Here is a 23,954-nt window from a genome sequence, read left to right on the forward strand (position 1 = left end):
AGCTTTTCGTTAAATAGCTTGCAATAAAAGGATGGGACATCGAATATCGTAGATACGTCACCTTTGCTAGTACGATTGCAATATCTGCCTTGGGTTCCTAGACTACCTTGCGCCAAATCTGGCTCGCAATAATTAGGCGAGGGTTGTAAAAATACAAGGTCGCTTCTCTTTGGAATCCTTTTCTGTCCCACGCTCGAACCCCCGCTTGACTTTGTCCTTTTTAATACCAAGTGTGGCCTCCTCGGTTTCGTTGCTTTCTTTGGGGGTTGTCGATCGTGTCGAGTCTTTCCAACGTCGTTTGGTTTTCCCTGAGTTTTCGCGTCGTTCCCCAAGATCGGCACTATTTCAGCCGACGTTGAATGCAACGTATCTAGACTCTACGAGAACGATAAAAAACGATAAAATTATTACTCGTGCAAGTAGTTTACGAATTATTATGCTACATTCGAAAGTTTATTGTCACGCGCTTCGTAAGATCCATAAATACGCAGGTAGTAGGATTAGGATCGCATTCTACTCGTTATGCCCGCATACATTGTCCTGTTTGCTATTGTTTTTGAAAACACGTTTACAGTCGGTACATCTATAAATAGAAATTCTTTTCTTAATCTTTTCCAAACATAATTCCTAATCTCAAACAATTTCGCCGTAAGAAAATGTTAGCTAACCGAACGTATAATAAGATTCAACTCGTATCTGTAAGAGTTGTGCAATTTAATTTTCGATATCGATAACAAATATTAAAAAACGTAAATTATCATTGAAAGCGTAACATTATTTCCATGGTCGCCAATAATTTAGTAACTACGTAAAAGAATGTTAACCTATCCTTAACGAATCGCTTTCTATATTCTCGCAGAAAATTTGTATTTTTGCCACGCGCTAACCGCGTATTAACTCTATATATTCATGCAACATAGTGGAAAAATAGGCGTATCATACGTGGCGACGTAATCGTTTAGCGTTGCAATCGTCTATAGAATATGATCATACGTTACGTCCTGGCAACGTCGACCCACTTTTACAGAAATTACCTGCATCGTAGGGGGTGGCGGTGGGGTAATCGCTATCACGGGCCTGGCTCTGTAATACTTTTTCATCAGTGCATCGCCGATCTGACGAAAACTAGGCAAGGTTCGCCAGCAGGTTCTCACGGTGCAAGAACCGGACACGCCGTGACATTTGCACTCTGTTTGCAGCAGAGCTTTAACTATCTGCAATGAAACAATATTCGCGCAATTCAGCATCTAATCCATGCCATTTATAGCAGTATAATTTCAAATTTCTATCTTTCCTACTATGTTAACGATCGTTTAACGATCTTTAAATTACGTTGTTAAGTTAAGTTACGTTAAGTAATCGGGAAAATACGAGCACGTACTTCCGTGATTCGTTCTACGTTACATTTATCATTTTCATATCGTAATTCTATCGTTCTCGTGCTATTCGTCGATCGTAGTCCGTAGTAGCTGCTGCTCCAACGATATCCTACGAAAGGGTTGAAACGCTACATCTTTGTACAAACTGCTACATTCGTCACAGTGAAGCAACCGCTACGATTACCGACGAACTACGATTTTGCAAAAAGTGCGAAACTCTTCTCTCGCGATTAGAACACGTGCGCACCATGTTCGAACTGTTCGATGCACGCGTTTCTCCGTCTCTTCGCAGATCGCGCGTCCGACGATCGACGCGTATGCTCAGAAAACTGGTTTACATTTCGAATTATCGGGAGACGATGAGGGGCGGGTGCAGAGGTGGGTTGAAAAAAATCGTCTGCAGCATAAAGTATGCGGCGCGGCGAAGCGATCGACGTTAAGAATAAATCGTTAGCAGGCGCGCGTCCGTACACGCGTGTACAGATCGTACGCGGAGGGCAGCCACACGATATACGCGAGTTTTTATCGCCGCCTCGATAATAAAGCCCATCGAGGAAGACGAAAGCTCCGGCAACTTTCCCCAATTAAGCCTCGCCATTTACGCGTTCTACCTGCCGCACGGAATTCGATCCTTTCCCGCAAACCTTAATTTTAACTTTAACCCCGTTTACGAATATACGTTTTATTCTCGAATTCCCGAACAATGATTTTTCTGACGCGAGAAAATCGAACGACTAGATCAACGCTGGAATTTTGACAACTTTGTTCAACCTAGGATTGGCTATGTTGTTAACGATCACCGTTAAATACCCTTCCGATCGTATTAGATAATCTTTCGATCGGTTTTCACGGAACCAATATTTTAGTTAACGAACGAATCTTTCAAGCAACGAAGAAGTTTCATTTTCGTATATTTTCAAAAGGTTCAAGGGTCAAACAACCCTAACATCGTACAAGGAATTTCCCATTACGCAACAATTATCCTGTTGTAAAGGACGGCCCTCGTAAATCTCAACATCTTCGTAAATTCCACATCTATCGACCCTTGACCCTTATTTGTGTATCCCCATTCTCTTATACGAAATATTGTCAAACTCTATCCCGAGTCACTGGAACTAGGGAAATTCAGCGAAGACAATAACGAAATGCAATACACCTTTTCTATCTGTTTCGTCTAGAATTTACATAGTTTGCCGACTTCGTACTGTATCGATATGGAGGCACTTTGTTCGCTGAAAGGTATTTATCATACGGCATCTTTCTTTGTTAAAATTTTCAAGATCTAGATTAATAATTACGATTGTTTCGATCGTATGATATCTTCGAATAGCGAGAGAGATACACAAGTTATTGAAAGATATATATAAAGGCAATTAGGCAAAAGGGCGTCCACCCCTTTACCAGATGGCACGCAAATATAGTGTGAAAGCAGGGAGTTTTCGATGGCCCCTTCAAGTTTTTCTTCGATATTTTAGATTTGGCAGCAATAAACGCGTGGATATTACGCAAAGAGTGCACCAGACCGAAAATATCCAGAAAAGAATTCATATTTTGTTTAGCCGAGGAATTAGCTGGAGAAAACAAGGTTTCTGTCACCTTCGACGTCAGAAGTGCGAAAAAGTTACCAAGTGGGTTATTGCAAAAAAAATAGAAGTAATAATTATTGTATATATCACAAATGCACAAACGTTCGGTATATTTGCAAAAAATGTGCTCAATAGATACGATTACCCTGTACCGTTAATGCTATTGTTATTTTTTTTAGTGATAATTTAAAAAAAAGACTTTTTATTTATTGATAATTTATTAATAATTTATTTAAACGCGAAACCTAATGTCGTTCCTTTCAGACTTAATTTGAATAAATCGATTTTTTAAAGAAAAATGCTTATTTTCGTTTACCCGTCAATTTGACGGGTGCTCGTAGAGATAGGTATACACGAAACGCTCGTAAACCTAGTGTTAACAAAATTTCCGTTACTTTTTGCGCGTTAAAAGGAATGAATCATTAACGGGTGACTGGCATTACTCACCTTCCGTCCTGCTTTATTGTTATGAAGGTTCATCAGGCTCCTCGCGTCACCCTCGACTTCCCTCGCGTCCAGAAACCTACGCGCGAACCTAACATTAAATTATAATATTAAAATCCATGCGTGTATAACAACTGTCGTGACGTACAGCGTCATAGAGGTTTTACACGCACGTGACACGTGCAAAGGGAACCGACTACGAATTCATTACGGATCGAGATAATGATCCTTACCTCATCCCGTAGGTGACGTCCGCGCTGCAACCGCCCCATTCCCAGCCATTTGCCGGCAACTCCTTCCTCGTCCTGTAAAAAAGAACACCCGAACTTTGACGAACAAGCGTTCCATTAAATTGGAAATTAGGTAACTGCACGTCGAAAAATTTCTGCGTCGTTCTGCGTGAAATTTTTACGAGAGAGCTTCGCGTTATCGCCGTATGTAACTTTTGTGTTTCTATTCGAAGAAATTCCATCCTTAATCAGATGTTATCAGGTCGTTCGAAAATGTCGTACCGTTTTTGCCAACTGATATCATCCAACGATCTCTTATCGACCCTGCGATGCGCTCGTAATCTTACGCGATACAGAAACTGGAACGACCTTCGAATACACTTTCAAGTACATACATAGCCGCTTTGATAACCAGCGTTAACCGGCGAAAAGAAAACAAACGTAAAAGCAACGACAACGAGTTTACCTTACGGTCGGTTCGCAACCGCATGCGGTGATGTTGCCTCTGCTGCAAGCTGCGGTCACGGCGTACGTTACACCCGCTGAACTTATCGCGTACGTGAAAGCTGCTTCCCTGCTTCCTGAAATAGATCAGTGAGAAATTTCCTGTTAGATCTAGCATCGAAGCAGTCCAGTCTGTCCAGTTTGCACGATAGGTAGGAAACGTGTATAGGGATTTCCAGCTATACGTAAAAACGTGGTAAGAACGCGCGACAGATAGAGTTACGATAGTTGGTACCATCCTCGGAACAATACAAAGAAGAGCAGGCTGTTTTTGAAAGAAAGCGTTAATTGTCTGTCCCGGTGCACCTGGACTTACTCTTTTGTTCGTTCGACCGGTGTTTGGCAATCTTTCGATAAAACGTTAAAACTTTTGTTGGGAAGACTCGCGTTCAATCTTTCAGCGTAGATTCTATTTTCTTTTTTTCTATAAATCTCTAAATCTATATTTCACGAATAGATACATTTACACGACGATTAATAATGTTTGGTATTTTTTAATTTTTAGATACTCGTTACAGAGCGCAATAACTCTACGCGAAATTATTCTGCGTAGAATTCCTAATATTTTCCAGTTTTATTTTAATCGTCGTACTTTATGCAAATAGAATTCTATCGTTTCCAACAACTTGGCTATGCAAATCCATATCTGTACGAATCCAATTAAAGAAGTAGAATATAAGAGATTCGTTTCATCTGCTAAATACTACAACGTATTATATTATATTTCGCTTTGAACGTCTTATGTACTCTTGCGTATTATACGCGTTCCTGAAATTTTCTACGAACGCATAAATATTCGCAGCCTTTGACTCAACTAAAAATGTCCGACTCTCTCCGCAAATGTTGTAACTTTGGGTCATTGCTTTTACTTCGTTTTACATTGGCGAGGAAAACCTACGTTGTTCGTAGCGCGATCTGAAGATGGCATTTACTAAGTGCGAGGCTGTATTTTTGCCCGATTCGTCCGCGTGGCGCACGTTTTAATCCACGTCGCGCGATCCGATCTACTTCATTTCGTCGACAAGCATGATACATCAACGGCGCAAGCCCACACTGTCCCCTGGCGTTTCCGTCACGCTAATTTACAGCTTTCCGACACACGTAGGGTCGCGTAAAGCGCTAGCACAATTAATTACCCGCGGAGCTCTTTCAGCTCGTTTGCCATGCTGAATGAGTTACCGCCGCGTTCCTTTCTTCTCTCGATGTTGCCTCTTTTTTTCCCCCTTTCCTTTCGCCTCGGCTCGGTCCCTGCTCGTTTCAAACACCTACGCGATACCCGTCCCGCGTCCAAGTTGATTTTGCGCTCGCTTGGCAGCCATCAACCTCGGCCAACTTTAATTCGAACGTCAGGTTCGCCTTTTACACCGACGCCTAATTATCGCGCGAAATAAAACTGCAAAGAGCCATCCGATGGATCCGGAGGCGATTTCATGGAGTTTGACAAAGCAATCTTCGCGATGCATCGAATATCGTGGCGCGGTTTTACGCATCGTGGCTTTGATTTCTCGATCAACGGTTTCGCTTGATTTTTATTGCCCTAATGGAACGACGAAGTAGACTCGATTTTTTCAACTTCGATCAACTAGTTTTCTATCCTTTTTCGTAAATTTTCCTAAATTTCGCTCCTTCGCTAACAATTTTAACGATGTTACGAAATATCCGTTTGCAGACTTGCACGGTAGTCGTGAATCGTTCGTGCAACATCCTTAGCGTTAACTTCTTTTTCGTAAATGGAATCGTTTTGTCCTATTCCATCGATAATGATTTTAAATCCTAGAAACGTTCTAAATTAAAATCTATTACCGTTCATAGACGTAGAGCTTTAGCCAGATGTCATTCGTATTCTCTACAATGTATATTGTATATGTATGCAACGTAAATATAAAGTACATAGTAGTAAAGTAAAGTATATTGCGTTGATAATACGCTAAATTCAAAAGATCCAATTCCAATTACAACGAATCTTTCTAAAAGCGTAATACCCTTGTCACGAAATCCTTAATGAATACCGTTGTTTTCTCGCATTTAGAGGTAATTTAGGTATTTAGGGAAAGTGCAGATGGTCACTTTATTTTCAACCTTGGAGATTACTTCGTTTATTGGAATGGTTCGTTGGAAAAGCCCATAGAACAATGAGTTGGCGCGGGTTTATTGCTAGAACGAAGAGGAACCGTTAGAATTCGTACTGTTTGCCGTACAGATTCAGACAAGCTTAACTTTATGAGTAGCCCAATTCCATTACCGAATTGCACTTGGTTTTCCCTTCTTTGAAATATCGTTATTTAATTTTACCCGGCATAGAATTGGATTGACAGACAGATGGAAATTATCGTGCTTTTGAGTATTACCTACCGGATGTATAATATGAAAGGATTTTTGTTTTTATTTATTTATTATTTATTTATTAAAATTACAATCAATTCTCGCGTTGAGAATTTTCAGTAATTTTTCTGGCGTGGCGCAGTAACATGGCTGATTATTTATAATAAGTTAGTACTTATTATAGATAAGTATAATTTATAAGTAAGTGTTATAAATAAGTGAATATTACTTAATTTAGATAACTAATTGAATCTAGCGAATATGAAAGGAGATTCAAAGTTTATCGAGTCCAAGAATACAGTTTTAGGTACATATTCACAATAAACGGTGAATTTTTGTAACGGTATGTTAGGCAAAGGTACCGATACGCGGCGGTACGACGTAGCCATGCTGTATTATGTGTCGGCGCTTTACATTTTTCGTTGTATGGTACAATTTTTGGGTTTAAGTCGCTGGGGAGTCTTTTCTGTCCTGAAAACTTGGTCGCAAAACAGGACGCTTCGGTAGTTTGCTTTTTGGGTGCTGTGCAACTTTGGGGAGGGGTGGGATGAGAGGGAGGGGGCGGGGGAGGGGCATGTCAAATAGGATTATTTACAAATTCGGATGTATAATATTGGAAACGCCCGGTGACTAATAAACGCACGAGATACCGACGGTTCGATTTTTCAAGTAGGAATAATCTTACAAAGTGTAAATCGAAGTGTAAATAGAACGAATAACCAAGTTTGGATTTACGTTATAGGGATCGTATTTCGATTACCTGTGCGATTTATGTTTCTAGATTAAAATTCATGGTTCACCTAATAGTATGTTTCTTGATTATATATGCATCTTTCGGTACGTTATATCAAAGGAATAATTTCAGACGAGAAAACTTCATGGTAAAATAGTATGACAGGGTAGAATATAAGCGTTGTCAACGAGCATATAAAAATATGCGATACATCCTTTATGAACGTGAAAACATTTATCGGGAACGTATGTATGAATAATTCATGTTTAATAATAACGCAGAAAAGTGTTCTCCATGATAGATGAGTATATATATTTTATGCTTACTCGAAACACAGCACGAGAGCATTTGAATAAAATTCAATATATTCGTTACGATCTTTTCTCGATAAGCTAGCCTCGATTTATTCCGAATTTTTCATACAGCTGTTCATTTTTGTCGAACTGGAAATTCGATCTGGAAACGTACAGTTTGAAACTGTACTTTTAGCTTTGACGCGAATGTTACGTAGTGTCTTGTTTGTAGCAGCTTGTCAGATTGATATTAAAAACTATGTCATTGAAACAGGAGAGTAACTGGTTCGATCGATTGATGCGAAATATTTGTTACACGTATCCGTAGCAAATTTTCTTACAAATTTGTCATTAACGAAAGATTTTTGATCCGAACACCTTGAATTTACAAATCTTTTATCTTTCCCTATATCCCTAAGAACGTTTCTACAAATTATATCTTACACCCGATCGAATTTCGATTAGAATTTCTAAACTTTGCCCGTCTTTGCTCTCGTTCGTTGCCGCAATTTTACTTCGATTTTCGAATTTTTGTTAATTTCTTCAAAAGTTATTGCATCGTCGAAGAACGATTTGGTTATTTAAATTTTACGTCAATTCTTCCACCGCGATATTCTTTTAAGAAATTCCCTTCTATGGATATGACCGAAAACGAACAAAGAACGAATCGATAATTTTGTTAGGTTCGGTCGTACGATAATATAGTACGTTGCTACAACGTTAACGCTACGATAATATCACAAAATAATATTCAAATAAAAAATGCTAATAAAGCAAAACGTCTCACGAAAATACTCGAATTTAAAAGTACGTAAATGGTTCTTGCGTCGATCATCGTACGCGTAAAGATCCTAACATAATGAAACGATATATCTACTGTGTCTAAAAAATGCCTTGCAACATAATCATACATCAACAACCGGATAAATTAAATCATCCTCCAGTCGCATTTTACCTCTCCGCGTGAAAGTGACGTGCGAACGCGAGTCAAGAAACACGTCGCGGACTGACCGATGAAATACATCGCGTGCAGGCGACTACACGAAGGTATGCGGCTCGTGATCTACCCTCGATGCTCTTATTGTCTTCGACGTGGTCCTCGTCGCTCTGACGGCCGATGGACGAGGAAAATGGACGCGTTCACGCCGGGCGCCATGATCGGCCAAGCGACTCGTAGTCACGGGTTATAACGCGGCCGAGATCCGTATCTCTTGCCGATCGGCTCGTTGATTTATAAGACGCCAACGAGCAGATCGGTATCTGCCGCTCGTTCCCGCGTGTCTCGATGCATCCAATTTATGTAGCACGCGACATCCACGCCGAGTCGAAAATGCTTCGGAGGATTCGTGCTCGCGTATTCCATATAAATTACCGTAGCACGCGCTCTATGCGAATGTTTCTTTTTTCTCTCTTACGTGCCTTTTTCCTGAACGTTCTTTTTCGACTTTTAAGCGCGAAAGGGACGCTTCGCGGTAACTTCGACACGGGTTCATATCATTTTATGGCGGTGATTTCGTAACGCGTAGGTTCCCGCATGCCTATAAAGGATCTTTGTCGTAGTTTTTCTTTCGATTTATCAGCGATCAATTGCCTGGTTAATTTATCGCGATTACAGACGACTGGGAGATTCTCTATCATTTTCGAGGGTGCTGAGATGCTTCACGCACCGTATTGTTACAGGGAATCTTGGTCAGAGTTTCTCCTTTTTACATCGATGATCGATCGTCTATTAATTTATTATATCTGCAGAGACGTAGGAGAGTCTCTGCTATTTTCGAGGGTGTTGAAACTCTTTATGGGTCGTGTTGCCATAGGGGATCTTGGTTGGAGTTTCTCTTTTACATTGCTGATCAATTATCTATTAATTTATTATATCCGCAGACTCGTAGGAGAGTCTCCATCATCTCGTAGGGTGCTGAAATTCTTTATGGATCGCATTGCTATAGGGGATCTCGGTCGCAGTTTCTGTTTTACATCGGTGATCGATCGTCTATGAATTTATTACGTCCGCAGAATTACATCGTAGTAGAGTCTCTATCATTTTCGAGGGGTGCTGAAATTCTTTATAGATCGTATGGTTATAAGAGATCTCTGTCAGAGTATCCATTTTGGTGTATCGGCGTATCAGACGATAAATTATTATATTATATCGGATTAAATTATTTGATATAGGAAAATCGTTCGTTCTATCGTCTCGTAAAATCCAGTTTAGCACGCAACAAAACGAGGATAAAAGCCTGTTTTCGACATCAGTATTGTAACGGAAGAATTCTTTAATTGAACAGAGACATTACGGTTATTATTGTCGTACTTATACGGTCTTCTTTTTGCAACGCGGTTAACACTTTACCGACCGATAGCCTATTAATCGGTTTCTAGTCGCCGTCGCTTACCGACCGATAGCCTAGTAATCGGCTTTTAGTCGCCGTCGCTTACCGACCGATAGCCTAGTAATCGGCTTTTCGTCATCGACGATCTCTTCATTATCATCTCAGTACTAAGGTACCTTGCTCAGTTGCGTCAGTTGCGTTGCTTTGTAACTCCCACAATTTTATACCAATTATAAAACTAATTATAAAATAAAAGTAACGCATGATCGATAGTTTGCTGAATAGGGACTTTGAACATTAACGAGCGCGAATTTCTTTTTTCTTCGGAACAATCTCGTTAAAAAAGAATTTTATCATTTGTTTGGAAATGTTTATGGTCTCCACTTTCATTCATACAACTTTCACATATAATTAGCGATAAAATGTTCGCTTTCACTCGTGCGAATTTTTCCCGTAACCATTATACCAGTTACCCGAATAAAAGTCGCGCTCTTCGAAATATTTCGAGCAACGATTTTCGTCCTTTTATTCATTTTACATGTACCGTGTAAGTAAAGTTTCCAGAGGAACACACGATAATACAGGAAGTTGGTTCTTCTCGATCTACGGAGCTTTAAAACTATCTCTATTTTTACACACGCTTGAAAGATGTCGTTGAGGACATCGATCGATTATTTTCAAAAATTACTTTCTTAATTACTCAAGTCAAGATAGATGATACTCTCGGTCTCGGCCTGACTTTCTTACCAATTACTGCCAAATAACACTGGCACAAGTATACCTAACGTTTTACGTATCGATACTTACCTCTTCGTTTCCCCTTTGGACGTAAGAAATTGTCAATGGAAAAATACAATTGGTTGGAAAACGTCTTAAAGGGCGCGATAGAGATAAAATGAAAAAAATGTAGAATCTAAAATACGATCTAACGATATGACAATCGGTCACGGTTCATCGTTGACAGGAAGATTACCTTCGCAAGCGTCGTAACGTCAGCCAACGTCCCGTGGATCGTTCTCCACGAGGTTGGCGTCGATTTATCGAGCAACAGGTCGTTTTCCTCGTGAGTGGACGTTGGATCGCATACGCGGCGACGCGGAGGACTGTTAGGCGAGTGGATCGGTCCCGGGCCTGATGAATTTATGCTCGAGCGTTTATGTCAAAGGACGGCAGCGCGTACATCTATTTAGTGTCGGAAGAGGGTAACGGGGAAATTTATCGTTTCGTCGGCGTCCACGGCGGCGGCAGCGGCTGCTGGAAGGGGCGGAGGAAACGGAGGACGCTTGCCTTTCCATAAATTCATTTCAGCTGTAAATCGCGAACGCGAAATGAGCATCGCGTCCATATTAGGACGCGACGCACGCTGATTTCGAAGAGCAAGCCTCGATCTATTTGCGCACTGCGTTATACAAGGTCGCACGTTTACGCGTGTATATCGCGTTTCTTTCCCGGGTACTTATTAACGTCCGAAGATATTACGAAGGATAAACGAAGCTGCGTCGTCGTTGAGATTCGAAATATCTGACTAGTCGGTGAAATTTATGGGGTTTATAAATATATAGTATTTCGAGCCTATTGATTTTTGATAAATCGCGTCGAATGCTAAGATTAAAGAAAAAGAGAGAGAGAGAGAGAGAGAGAAGTTTAGTTTATTGATTCACATTGAAATTGGTTGCCTCGAGTAGCTGTAATGTACGATGGATCCTCGCATAACGCGAAATGTAGACGTTGAATACAAATCGGAAATCGATCTTTCATCGAGACTTTCTCCGTCTGGCTCCGTTGGGCCAGAAGGTATAAATATAAAAGGTTAATTAAAATTTCTTGACGCTTGCGAGCGACAACATAAATCTCCGATATTTAATCTCCGCTGCTATCGAGAATCTACGCGTGCTCGAGTAAAAACGGTACGAGTATAATCATCGACAGAGAGTGTTTCTAAATTAACACGTAACCGGTGGTACCCTAAGTCGAGGCAATAAAGCACGGTGTAAAGCCGAAAAAGGAACGGGCCGTGTTCGCGATCGATCGGTGGGATACGGACGTCTTTTAATTTATATCATCGTGTTTTAAGTGACTCGTATGATGGCCTCGAGAAATTTATAAGCGACAGCCTTGTTCACGTGGGCGATTGTTTACGATGATCGAGGGGTACCAGTTAAAATTTAATAACGAATTTTGATTTCGTCATGGTGTCGACTATTCCATTACCTCCCGTCCCTGGATCTTGGAAACGCGACGAGTATAAAAGCGCGTCTAAGATGTCTTTTTCCGTGATTATTGCATCCGTTACTCTCGCTATTTTATATATGGGAACACGATCATTTACTTTAAAATCTTTGTTTTAAAATATCTTAACTAACTCGAGCAATGGTCATCGATCGACGAATCGTTCGTCGACGTCGTCTTTGCTTTATGCGCGTTTGCGCTTTACGAAGTACTCTCGAGGTGTACGCTTCGTTGCGAGATACGAAATTTTCGCTCGCGAACGATACTGCGATAGTTGCACGCGTGGGTATAGGTACAATTTGTCGTTGGTTAAGCAGCAATTTGTACTTTTTCGGTAAGTCAGAAACGATTGATATCGGTTGTTGGAAAAGACGATCAGAAAAATGAAGTTTCGTCGAAAAGGCCGATATTAATATTTACGTCGAATTCGTTTTTATCGACTATACGACTAACATCTCACAGGGAAAGGTATACGTACGTCGTCGTACAAAAATATATTGAAATTAAATTTGGAATTTTTATAAAAATGATACGTATATCGTTGAGTTTAGGGAAACTTTGGATGGAAAAAGGACGGATCAACCGATTCCTCCTTCCTTTTACGATCTTCCATAATATTTTCAATTGGAACGCTTTCTTTCAATCTTCTCCGTTAACGTGCATTTGTAGGAAGTTGAAAAATTGCGAAATTCCTTTCCTCGTATCCTTCGTGTTTCCACGTTTTTACAAGTCTAAGAATCAGCTACAAATAATGTCATCGATTCTTTTCGCGTGACATTTCTCCGGCCAAGTGCAACATAGATCTCTGTCTTATCTGCAACTGTTTCATTTTCATCGAAAGGACCTCGGTCTCAAAGGACCGGCGTCTCTACGCTGCAAGCTGTTGGCAAATGGTCTACTTTCACGCGCGAATCGAGCCAGGATCGTGGCGAACCGAACGCACGCTTGCTCGGACGGAACCAATGATTTACGTCGCTTCGCCAGCGTTAGTTTATTATCCTTCGCGTTTATGGTGCTGCACTTGATAATCACGAGATCTTTCTCTGTAACCGGAAGACAAGCTCGATTCGTGTTCGCCGTTTAATTTATCCCCTGTTCTATTTCCATTCTGGCTTACTCGAAAAAATTCCGTTAAGGTTGGATTTGCTGTAACCGCCAGACACGACGTCCACATCGACTTAGGCAGACCGCCGCTGTAAGCTGATTCTATCAACCACGTTGTCGACGAATATCGATATCGATAAATGGAATTTAACTAAACGTACAAAATTTATTACGTACAAAGAATCGGAAACCATTCACTGGAAAACAAAGGCACGACTTTTCGAATCGCTGTGCGCGAGCATACGCTGCGTTAGCTTCACCCGCGTAATAGATCGTGTAAAACTCCACCTTTACGCGTTCGTTATCGAATCAAATCGATCGAAAGTGCGGTCGAAGACCAGTCCTGGAACAGCATCGTTCGTTCGAGAGCCGATCGCTGGCGAGACAAGACGTTTCCCGTGCGTTGTCGTGCTCGACGATTGAGCCGCAACAGCCAGAGTACACGCTAATTAGCTGTCGCCTAATTAGCGCGCAGCGATATACGAGCGATCCGAGACGCTCGCGGCGGTAAAACTGGAACGAAACGGTCCTGACAAGCGCTAAATCTCCACGACGTCCGGCATCCAGGACGATCGCGACCGCGATCATTCCGGGTCCTGACGTTGATAGCAGTATTTCAAAACGGTGATGCGTCACACTTCCACCTACAATAACATTGTCCGTGGCCGGCGTTGCGCTCGCGGGACGTTGTTATTATGCCCTCGCGATTTTATGCCTCGCGAGCGATCTTATTAAAGGTAACGAGCACGATCGTATCGCGTCCAAGCAATAAAATACCGAGCTCCGGTGTCTTCTTTCCCCTTTCCATTACGCGAGTCGTTTCAACCCCTCGGGAGAGAAAAATTGGTAGATTTCTAGTTCAGCTTTGCTTATCGTAGAAGAGATCGGGTTCCTAAACATGTCCGCCAGGTGATTCAATTTGTCTAACGAAAGATAATTCACTTTCGATGATTTTTCATTTGTTTCTGTTGGCTTTTCTTGGGGGTGGGGGGTGGGGGGGCAGTAGATATCGAAGATGTGAAAGTAGAAGAGACTGAACTAATATTAGCAGCGATACGTATTTGAAAAGTTACAAGGCACGAGTAGTAGTTATCAACGATAGTAAATTCCGTTGAAGCAAAGTTTGGTAATTAACGTATGAAAATAACGATAATATTAAATGTTCAACTTTATACACTGGGTTCAAAGATCGAATAACCGACACTTTGGGGATGTTTTAACATACAGGTAGTTGAAACGTATCGTGCTTTTAGATCCTATTAGGATCCTTCGCAATATTGTCGTTAAGTATCCGGTTATTTCTGCATTATATATCGCAAAATTTGATTTTTCTCTTAAAACTCGGCTCTTAAGCAAAAGTCTGAATCTCAGTCTTTATCTTTCTCACCTTCGCCAAGCAACGGGCTATTCCGAGCAATATCGTTTAAAAGGGTGACCGAAAGCGTCCTTTCAAACTTGACAAATTCACACTCTTCGTCGCACGTTATCGCGTCCCAAGAGAAGTAGCTGCTGTTGGAAAAACAAACTGAAATGGGAACGTTTACATCGTGCGTCATGTTAAAGCGTCGTTGCAATAGCAACGGCATTTTTCGACTCCCGATTTCTTATTTTTATTTCTACGCCGCGTTAAATTACTTTTGTATCGACCGTTCGACTATTCGTACCGTCGATGTCTTCGAAAGCTTCCCCAAAAAATGATCACCAAAGAGAAAAAATGTGCAAAGAGAATCGAAGTTTTTAATTAACGAATTTCTAATTTAAAAACCTATCTTTCGGCGATATACGCGTTTTACGTTCAAAACTTTGACAACTCAACGACCGGTTTTTATATAATCTCAAAGATTATTAATGGCGTATCGTAATTCACGCGTAAAATTTACATAAAAAAGGTGTTCAGAAAATCAGATTAAAAGACGAGAGAAACGAACGATTTCTCCATCAGCGCGAAATCGTATATCTTTTTTCTCTAATTTGAAAAACAACGGCCACGAGTTCCGGTTCTAAGAAGCGGGCTGATAAAAAAAAATCTGACCCGTGATTAAGCACAGTTAGTCATTAGCCTCTTGTTGCTCGGGTGGTGCAGTGACTCACCGGTGTACCGAATTTAAAATTAATTCCGTTCGTCTGCACGCGAGCATCGTGCTTCTAAATAGTCATTAACGCGAAACTCATTGGCGCTGGGCGTGCCAGCGTGGAACGGCGCTGCTTTTTCGGACCAACCTGGCCAAAAGGTCGCTCTATCGTCGGTCGAGAAGCCAACCGATTCGCAAAAAATCTCGCCGTAGATCCCTCGCGATGCCCCAGATTCTATCGAGTTTTATTGCAACCACTCGGAAGCCGTACCGATCAACTCCAAAATTAGAAAAGTAGAGAAAAATGCGAACTTTGCGATTTAACAATATCTACTTAGTCGACTTTTTACACCGAACGTACTTCTCAGAGTAATTTATCTTTTGTTTTGAGAATCGAATATCAACGACGTACCTGAAAATCGTGAAACCGATAAAAAATGAAGTCGATCTTTCTTGGCTTTTCAGTGCCTCCTTTATTTATGCGGGACGTTTCCAACGAACTTCTTTGTTACACGAATTCGAGATACTGTCGCGTATTTTTTATCCGAAGGATCTAAACGCGGTAGTTAAGTTTCCGCGAAGTTTCGAAGCTCAATAATCGTATATCAACAGCAACTTCTGTTTCCACCGAATAGAAAATATCTGATTTTAAACGAAATCTCAATCTAGCGGAGAAGCGAGCACCTCGTTAGCATAATCGCGTCGTTACATCTTGAAAACTTGACACGAGTTGTTTTACGATGCTCCAGCATTTTTGTTCGGATTGTTACACAAATGTTTACACGTGTACGATCACCCACGAATGTATCCGCGCGTCTTACAAACAGGCAATTTTTATTTAAATAAAACGCTACCAAAATTCATTGTAAATTTAGCGTGTCCCGTCGAGGTAATTAAGAGTCTTTCGTTGTCTTATACAATTACAAGAACGTGTTATGTTTCTTGCTATCGCCATCGCTAAACCATAAATCGTGTTAATATTTTCCAGAGATCTTGTCTCGTTCCTAAATTAACTCTTAACTTGTCTGGCGATGCAATTTGGTAAAAATTTACGCTCGTAAAGATTATCTAGTCGTAGAACGTAAAGATAAAGATTTTCACCACCTATCGTAGATCGATCTCGCAAATTTGTCGAAATACGAACGAGGATGTAGCGGAAAATCGCTGAAAATCTAAAACTTTTTACGACTTCGAACTATTCGTACGCCATTCGATAATGGAACCAAGCAGAAACGGGTCTAGTAATTCTATCTTTCGGTTGGTTATCCTTTCTTTGGATCGTGCTCCATATTCTCGATGAAATTCGATAACCATGTAATCGATAGACGTCAGTAAGATTTATGCTTTCCTCCTTTACTCGATGCAACCGTATAAAAGTCTACCTTTGGTAGGAGATTTCGTGCAATTTACCGATCTCGCGAAAGCAATCTCGTGTATTTCTTCTTTCTTTCTTTTCTATGGAATTGCCTAACCGATGACAGCTGCGACAAGGTGAAGCGGCAGTACACGTACGCTTCATTAAAGAGCACTTAAGCGTCTCGACATCGGGAAGGTGTGCATTTGAATAGATAACATCGTGTTGACATCTGTATATTGACCTTTGTGAAATGTCAGCGTAATGCGAAACACTCACGCGTCGCCCTTACACGTGTACGCAGAACCAGGAAAGCCTGAAACGTATGGTTTTTAAAGCTGCTTTGCATATCGACGCGAGACATGTATTTCCCTTTTTCGTTTAAATTACAGTACGTTCTGCCGGCAGGATCGTGGAAGGCGGCATGATTTTAAATCATCGCCGTTTATCGTCGAGAATTGTAAATTAAACGAATCTGTAGGATATAAAAATTGTAGAATTATTTACATTTCTTTAGATATTTATTCGTGTTTAAAAAATTCGTAAAAGTAAAAGTGCAAAGAATGATAATTTCACTTTGAAATTATGATTTACGCGATTTATTGTATAAACGAAGCAAAAAATATTTCCAAGCTTCTGAAAGATTTAACGATACGAAATTAAATAATTAAATTAAAATACGAAAAATCATTAGACGCGATTTAACGTAGAAAATTATAGTTCGGATGTTAAATCGAATTCTTCGTTCGAAAATATCGCTTCGCGCCAAGTTCGTTCTCTCGCGTTGGCGCTCGACCTAAAAACTAAAAGGTACGTTTTCCACGTGGGGAAAACTACAGCCCTTTTACACGAATTCTCACCTCGCTAACTACTCTAATACGTCTGACCTTAGCCGTCGTTTATCAAAATGACCAAGACAAACTCGTATTTCTGCATTCCAGCAGAGACGATAACCACACTTATGCGTATAAATTAAGATCATCTTTGATTTCGATAGATAGAAATTTGGCAAATCGTGTCATCAAATAGCAATAGAAATAATTACCCAAAAATTACACCACCATTTTTTCAAACATATACGAATACTTTCTTTTTTTTAATTTTACGACTCGTCTAGGAACGACGTGTCTGCAAATAGAGATATCCGTTTAACGAACGGATTATTTTCATGGAAGAACAAACGTACAGAGACTCTATCGACACCGAATGACAAGATAGTTCGAGTTACAAGATCGACTCCTCCACCGGTTCGACAAATTCGCGAAGCGAGCACGCGTGGACAGCCGATGGTTTACGATCGATTCGGAATGGAATCCTTTTTCGTAGAGGAGCATGCAGCCTGTAACGGATACTTTGTAAGCGAGATCGCAATGAATCGAAACCGATTCTTGTAAGGCGAGTTGAGTGGCTTGTCTCTACCTCTCTCGGAGCCGAATCCGGCGTGTGGGTGCACCGGCACCGCGGAAATTTATTATCGTACGTTGGTTCTCGCGAATGGGTCACGATAAACTTGTAAGAGGAGAGTACGTGGCCCGAGAGAATCGCGTAATCGACGCGTTTCCAGTTGCGTCACGTTGCCCAGGCGAAATTTTACCGTCTAATAACGACAGTTCTAGCCTCGCGACGTTCCACAGAGTTTTCTTCGTGTTTTAACGTGTCTCGTTTTAAAACGTCTAGACAACTTGTACTTAGCATAATGAAACGTACTACGGGGTTTTATCGCGGCTGTTATAGTAGCTGTAAACGAATGTGGTTAAAGTGGCAAACGTCGTACAGAATGTCGATGAAGCGGAGAAACGTCCTGAATGTTAGGAATCTTGCTTACGTTGCTTTTCTGCTTTCGGTAGCAAGATTTATTTGCTGCAAGAAGATAGGTTCGTTCCTCGTGGGGTACGATTTTTTACGTAGATCACGATACGTAGATCAAGATACAGAACGATTCCGTGTATCAAAATGCGCCATTCGTTTTAGAACGACGAACGTCGAACGTATTTGCGAAAAGAAAACAAGTAGGCGTTTCTTCGATGGATTTTCTCGAATTCGCTGGACTATGTTAAGGCGTCGAAGGGTTCTGTCGAAAGTTCTCGTTTCGATAATTCGGATGAACGGAAAGTCTTTAAACGTATAGTAAGATTAACAGAAGGATAATCGGAGGCGTTAACGGACAACGGAAAGTCGTAAAATTGCTTTGGACAGGATCCAAAAGCTTGCTTTCTGCCTACGCTTCGTTTCACTCGGATCTTACGTTGCTTTCGTACGATTTTTCCGCTTTACGATATCCCTCGACGATAAAAAGCGCGTAATAGCGAATAGAAATTAGTCATCGTATTACTCGCTATGAAACAACGGTGTTGGCTCGATGGATCCAGGCGGCGTCGATTTGTCCGCGTGGGTGCGGCTCGAACGATCTGTGACAAACGGCAGCGAGGTGCGAATGAACTTTCAACCTCGCGGCGAACACGGTGGAAAAGGAGAGGAGGAGCGAGGGGGATAGCCATTGCGGGAGGTGATGCCAGGTGTTGTTGCGAGCAGATAAATTTTTCTCACGGCGAAATAAAGATCTTGTCGGACACGGGAGAATACAAGACGGAAACATTGCTGCGTGGTGGCAGGACATGCCTGTTCACCGAGATAACCTCGGGTTTCAACGTCCGCCTCTCCTCGTCTTCCTTACAACCTTCCTTCCCACCACGCGTCCTTCTCCTCTAGCTTTTCATCCTTTTTTCGGCACCCACACAACGGATTCGTCCCTTGATTCGCCACTCTTCGTCGTTGATTTCATCCAGATCCAACGTTGATCTTCCTTCTTCTGCAATCATCGACGACGGATCAACGATGGGTTCGAAGAATGGACCGATCGTGCGTTTGTTAACTTCGTTTGTGTCCAGATATTTTCGTGCCAATCGCATTCTATTCAACGATGAAAGATATGCCAACTTCGAGTACAACGCGAAGGTTTGTTATCGGTACGCGGGATTCTTCGCGCTAGTCTCGCGTTTAACGCTTTTCACGGACAGATAACAACTAGGATGAAAAATAAAAAGCGGATGATCGTGATAGCACTGACTTCGACAAATATGCCACGGACAGGAAAACGCTCGTCTTATCCGGTCACGGAAAACTGCGAGAATATAACGATATACGAGTCCGGGAAAGCAAGCGATACATTGTTGTAAAAACGTAGAAACGCAGAAACAAGGTGGGAACGTATCGGTAGCGAGAGTTTCTCTATAACTATTAGAACTTGGAGGAATAACTCAAGGACTAAAAAGATATTTAAATTACTTGGAACTCCGAAGCAATCAACTTTATCCTTAAACGCGTCTGCCATTAACGCTTGCTTCGATTTCCTCTGTACGAAGAAGTAACGCGTTCCCGATGCGTATCCTAAGGGCGATCGTTCAACTCCCTCTCACTTAACACATGTACCTATTCATATGTAAATACGCGTGGTGTCTCTCAGCGTCGTTAAATCTCGAATTAATGTAGGACTTTGATTCACAAGTATCGGACAGCCCGGTCGTTAAATACGATGCATATTAATAGCTGGTCGCTTCGATACGCGTTAATGCGCGACGCAAACAAAAACACGAATCAGAGTAATAAACGAGATGAAAAATGAGGGACGACCGTGCGTGTATATCGTACACGTACAAACGACGCGCGTACGATCACTGAAAGCGAAAGGTGATATCAATAATGGACCTGGCTGTTCTGCACGTTCGTGTCGTTATTTTCACGGTTAAGATTATCGACCGACCGACCGAACCACCATATTCCTTCCAAGCTTTTAGCTCGATCTTTCGTCCACCATCGTGCACGCGTTCTCATCTTTGAATAACGATAGTTATCTAGCGGACAACGAGACTACGTGATACCATCTGCAAGCAAGGAACAAAGGTAGATGAAAGAGTAATCAAGACGTATCGGATAGGCGTAATTCCTGACCACGTTCGAAATACTCACTCGGAATGGATGGAACACGGATAACGCCAGATGGATGATAACACGAAACCACGACAAATGGTCTTTATTTTCTTCTTAGAATGAAAGATGGATGCACGGCGGAGAATTTATGGAGAAATTTGTAGAATTTTAAGCATTGGAATTCTTTCCAGTCTTGGAAACGGTTAGTTCAATTTTTTCCAGTCCCTACGCTTCCTTATTTCCTTCTTGTTTGAACGTTGCAGGCGCTCGGCCCGAGTTTCCTTTTCGTCTTGATTTCGAAAGACGTTAGTCGGACCTTTTCGCATCGTTTGAATTTTTTCGATTCGCCTCGTGCGATTGACGGAGATTACGTTTCCTAGTCGTTAGATTCTTTTGGTTTTCTCCTTTATTTTTCGACGATTGGAAAGCGTTAGTAGGAGGTCCAAACGCAAACAAGGCTTGGCAGTTAATTATAAATATTAAGAACGGCCGTGAAATTATCACACAATACGATATCAAGTTCAGGTTCGTTATCGCGTGCATATTTTAGAGCGTAGAGCCAAGTTACGTTGTCCTGTACCGTGCAATTAATTGTCAAGTGGTAGGATGAAATATACGCTCCTTTCGCAACTGGCAGGTCCGATTTAACTTCGATCGAGCGAACGATTCCAAACCCACATTGTATAAACAAAGCTACATCGATAACGCGCGTATTAATTTCCAACAAATTTTCAGAATCAACACGAAATGCTCGCGATACGTTCTTCTAGACGTCATTCGTTTATTGTAACTTTCACGGTTGTTGCAGATAAATCGGAAATATACTTACACGCACGTTATATTAATTTCTTAAAAAAATCCTCACATCTGTGTGAGAAACGTTATCGGTAAAAGATATAGGATCTATTCGTATTCATACTATCTTTCCTTATCCAATTTATTTTCCCTAAAAATTACCCATCTTCGCAAAATTCTTTCCCATCGGAAAATTCTTTCTTAAAAAATTACGTTCGAAAGAATAGGCGTACGCAAAGCACCAAATACAGGGAAATCCTATAGCAGTAAAGCAGCGACGCCCCAAAAGGAACAACGTAGAGAAATACAAGCGTCGTAACCACAGCCTACCGGCATAGATCAATTCCAACGACTGTTCCTTCCGACAAGAAGGAAACCAGCCAGACCAACGGTCTTTGAACCTATAACGTTCGTGACAACAAGAGTAATGTGTTTGTCTTTGACACAGAGCTGCTGTTTAGTTATTGTCTTTGAAACGACGACTTCTTTCTAGTTACGTGGCATTTCTGTCGAGTCGAAAGTTACCGATCCTGACTAGTTCGATGAACAATCATCGTTCGATCATTGTAAATGGCGAACGACTACCGCCTCCGGGTCTGATCAGAGTGACCACGGAAAATGTACACGAGACCAGTTCATGGCCTGTTACGTATCGTGTTATGAACTATCGAATGCATGAGTAGAGTCTAGACTCGATCGTGGATTTTAAACGTCGGGGATGCTTTTACGAGCATTACCATGTTTATTCCGAAAACGTTTATCATAGCGAAAATTTCGATACTTTGTCTTTGGACTGTCACCGTCGTGATAAAAATCATGTAACGAATCGACGTATCTACCTGCTTTCTTACACGAAATAACGAAATATAAGCAAACAATGCTACTTATTTACAGTTTGCTGTTTACGTAAATTTACATGATAACTTTGACCAGTAACCGGTGTTTTCTGGTCAAAAATTTAAGGTTCGTAGAGTTCGCGTACATTTGGCCTGCAAAGAAACGCAAAGAAGAGAAGCGGCGTTCCGAAATTGTGGCGAAGCTTGCTTGCAAAAATACAACGTCGACGAAAATTTCGCCTACGGAATGAAATTTTGTAGATCAACGTGTTATTCGACCACGTCGAAATAGAATTTAACGACGTTTAACATATTAATTCCGTTTCTTATCACGGTAACACGTGTTACGAATATTTCTTCAAGCGTCGTTAACCAGTCTCCGCGAGACTGTCACGTCATTTGTTGCCGGTTGCGTAACGCTAGGCCGTGAGCATTGCGGCTTCGTCGATGCCCACGAGGAATAAGCAAATTTGCAACGTAATTGAAAAGGTAAAAAAGAAATAAGATAAAATGGCGGACGCGACGTAGTACAATTAGCAGTAATCAAAAGTCACGAATCGCCGGGGCTCAACGAAAAAACTTGTTCGCCACATCGTGCCGTGGCTCATAAATAATTTTATACGCTCCTAATGAGGACCACCAAAGCTTATAACGAATTCACAATCAACAAGTTTATTCGAGTTTAACGAATTGCACCGCGGTCTTCTCGATTCTCTTCTCTCTTCCCTTCCATTTTTAATTCGATAGGACCGCCTTATGCAACGAAAATTCCTCGATCGTGCAGAAAAATCCGATAAAAAGAGAGCATTAAACGCCAGCTCGAATAGGTTGCTTCGAACAGGGACAAGCTGAACTCGATCAGATAGCGAGACAATTAACCAATTACTATAATTAAGACACACGCCTCCACTTAGCATTTGTTCGATCCGAGCTCGCTCGTTGAATTTGCATTCGAATCGACTTCGGGCCACAGTTCCTCGTTCCTTTTCTGCCTGGCCCCTTCTGGGAGGTTGAATTGATTTTTCTCTTAACTGATCCGGCCCCGTAACAAACACCGGTCCACACTCCGCTACCTTTTATTCGTTTGTTAACACACTGCGCACTGCCCACGGGATATCTTCGCGTATTAAGTAAATCGAATTCACCGGGGTTGGATCAGGAAATATTTTACGTCCGAGTTTTATTACAATCGTACGTCGCAGCTTTGATAAATAAAATAAGCGGCGTATTACTTCTATCGTGAGGTTTACGGTTGATTCTCAATGCGATAATTGTAAGGAAACGCGAGTACCGAATATCGGGAGCAGGGCGTTTTCCAGGAAAGGAACAAATATTGTTCGATTTGGATAATTAAGATTCGCTTGTTAAGTTGTTAAGATCAGTGTCAAATCGTGGAAACCGATGATCAAGCACCGATAGCTAGCCAGCAAAATAAATAGAATATTTGAATGAAATTTTACCGTTTGCAAAGAAAAAGAGAAAATATAATCAGAGAAGATTAGGACGAAAAATCCAAAGTACGAAGAAGATGAAACGAGATTAAATCCACGAAATTACTCAGCATCAAGAAACTATAATACTTTTTAAATTAATTTTGTCAAATTGATAGACTCACAAATTTTCCTGTTATTCCGCTAACCAAGACCAACGAATAAACGAATAATATTTTATAGAACAGAACCGATGATAAATTAATTACACCGTGACAGCGTCCAATTACGATACGAATCACAGGTTTACCTTACTATTCAGCGACTGGGTAATCGATGCGCTTTCTTCGAGCACAAATACGATCGTAAATCCTTCGATATTTCTA

At 41.2% G+C, this 23,954-nt stretch overlaps 1 protein-coding gene across 4 annotated transcripts in view; it reads right to left on the reverse strand.

Moving 5' to 3' along the window:
• Nucleotides 1-23,954, reverse strand: part of LOC117156238 (Wnt oncogene analog 2) — a 121,359-nt gene that overhangs the window by 2,014 nt on the left and 95,391 nt on the right. For 3 of the 4 annotated variants that reach the window (XM_076624126.1, XM_076624127.1, XM_076624124.1), the window contains 5 exons: nt 4,106-4,220; nt 3,643-3,714; nt 3,413-3,500; nt 1,035-1,214; nt 62-377 (listed from right to left, as the gene is read on the reverse strand). In XM_076624126.1, coding sequence (XP_076480241.1) covers nt 62-377; nt 1,035-1,214; nt 3,413-3,500; nt 3,643-3,714; nt 4,106-4,220 — 771 coding nt within the window. The remainder of the gene's footprint in view (nt 1-61; nt 378-1,034; nt 1,215-3,412; nt 3,501-3,642; nt 3,715-4,105; nt 4,221-23,954) is intronic. The other variant, XM_076624125.1, reaches the window with a different exon arrangement.

Source organism: Bombus vancouverensis, chromosome 14, assembly GCF_051014615.1.
Source record: "Bombus vancouverensis nearcticus chromosome 14, iyBomVanc1_principal, whole genome shotgun sequence".
NCBI classification, from domain to species: domain Eukaryota; kingdom Metazoa; phylum Arthropoda; class Insecta; order Hymenoptera; family Apidae; genus Bombus; species Bombus vancouverensis.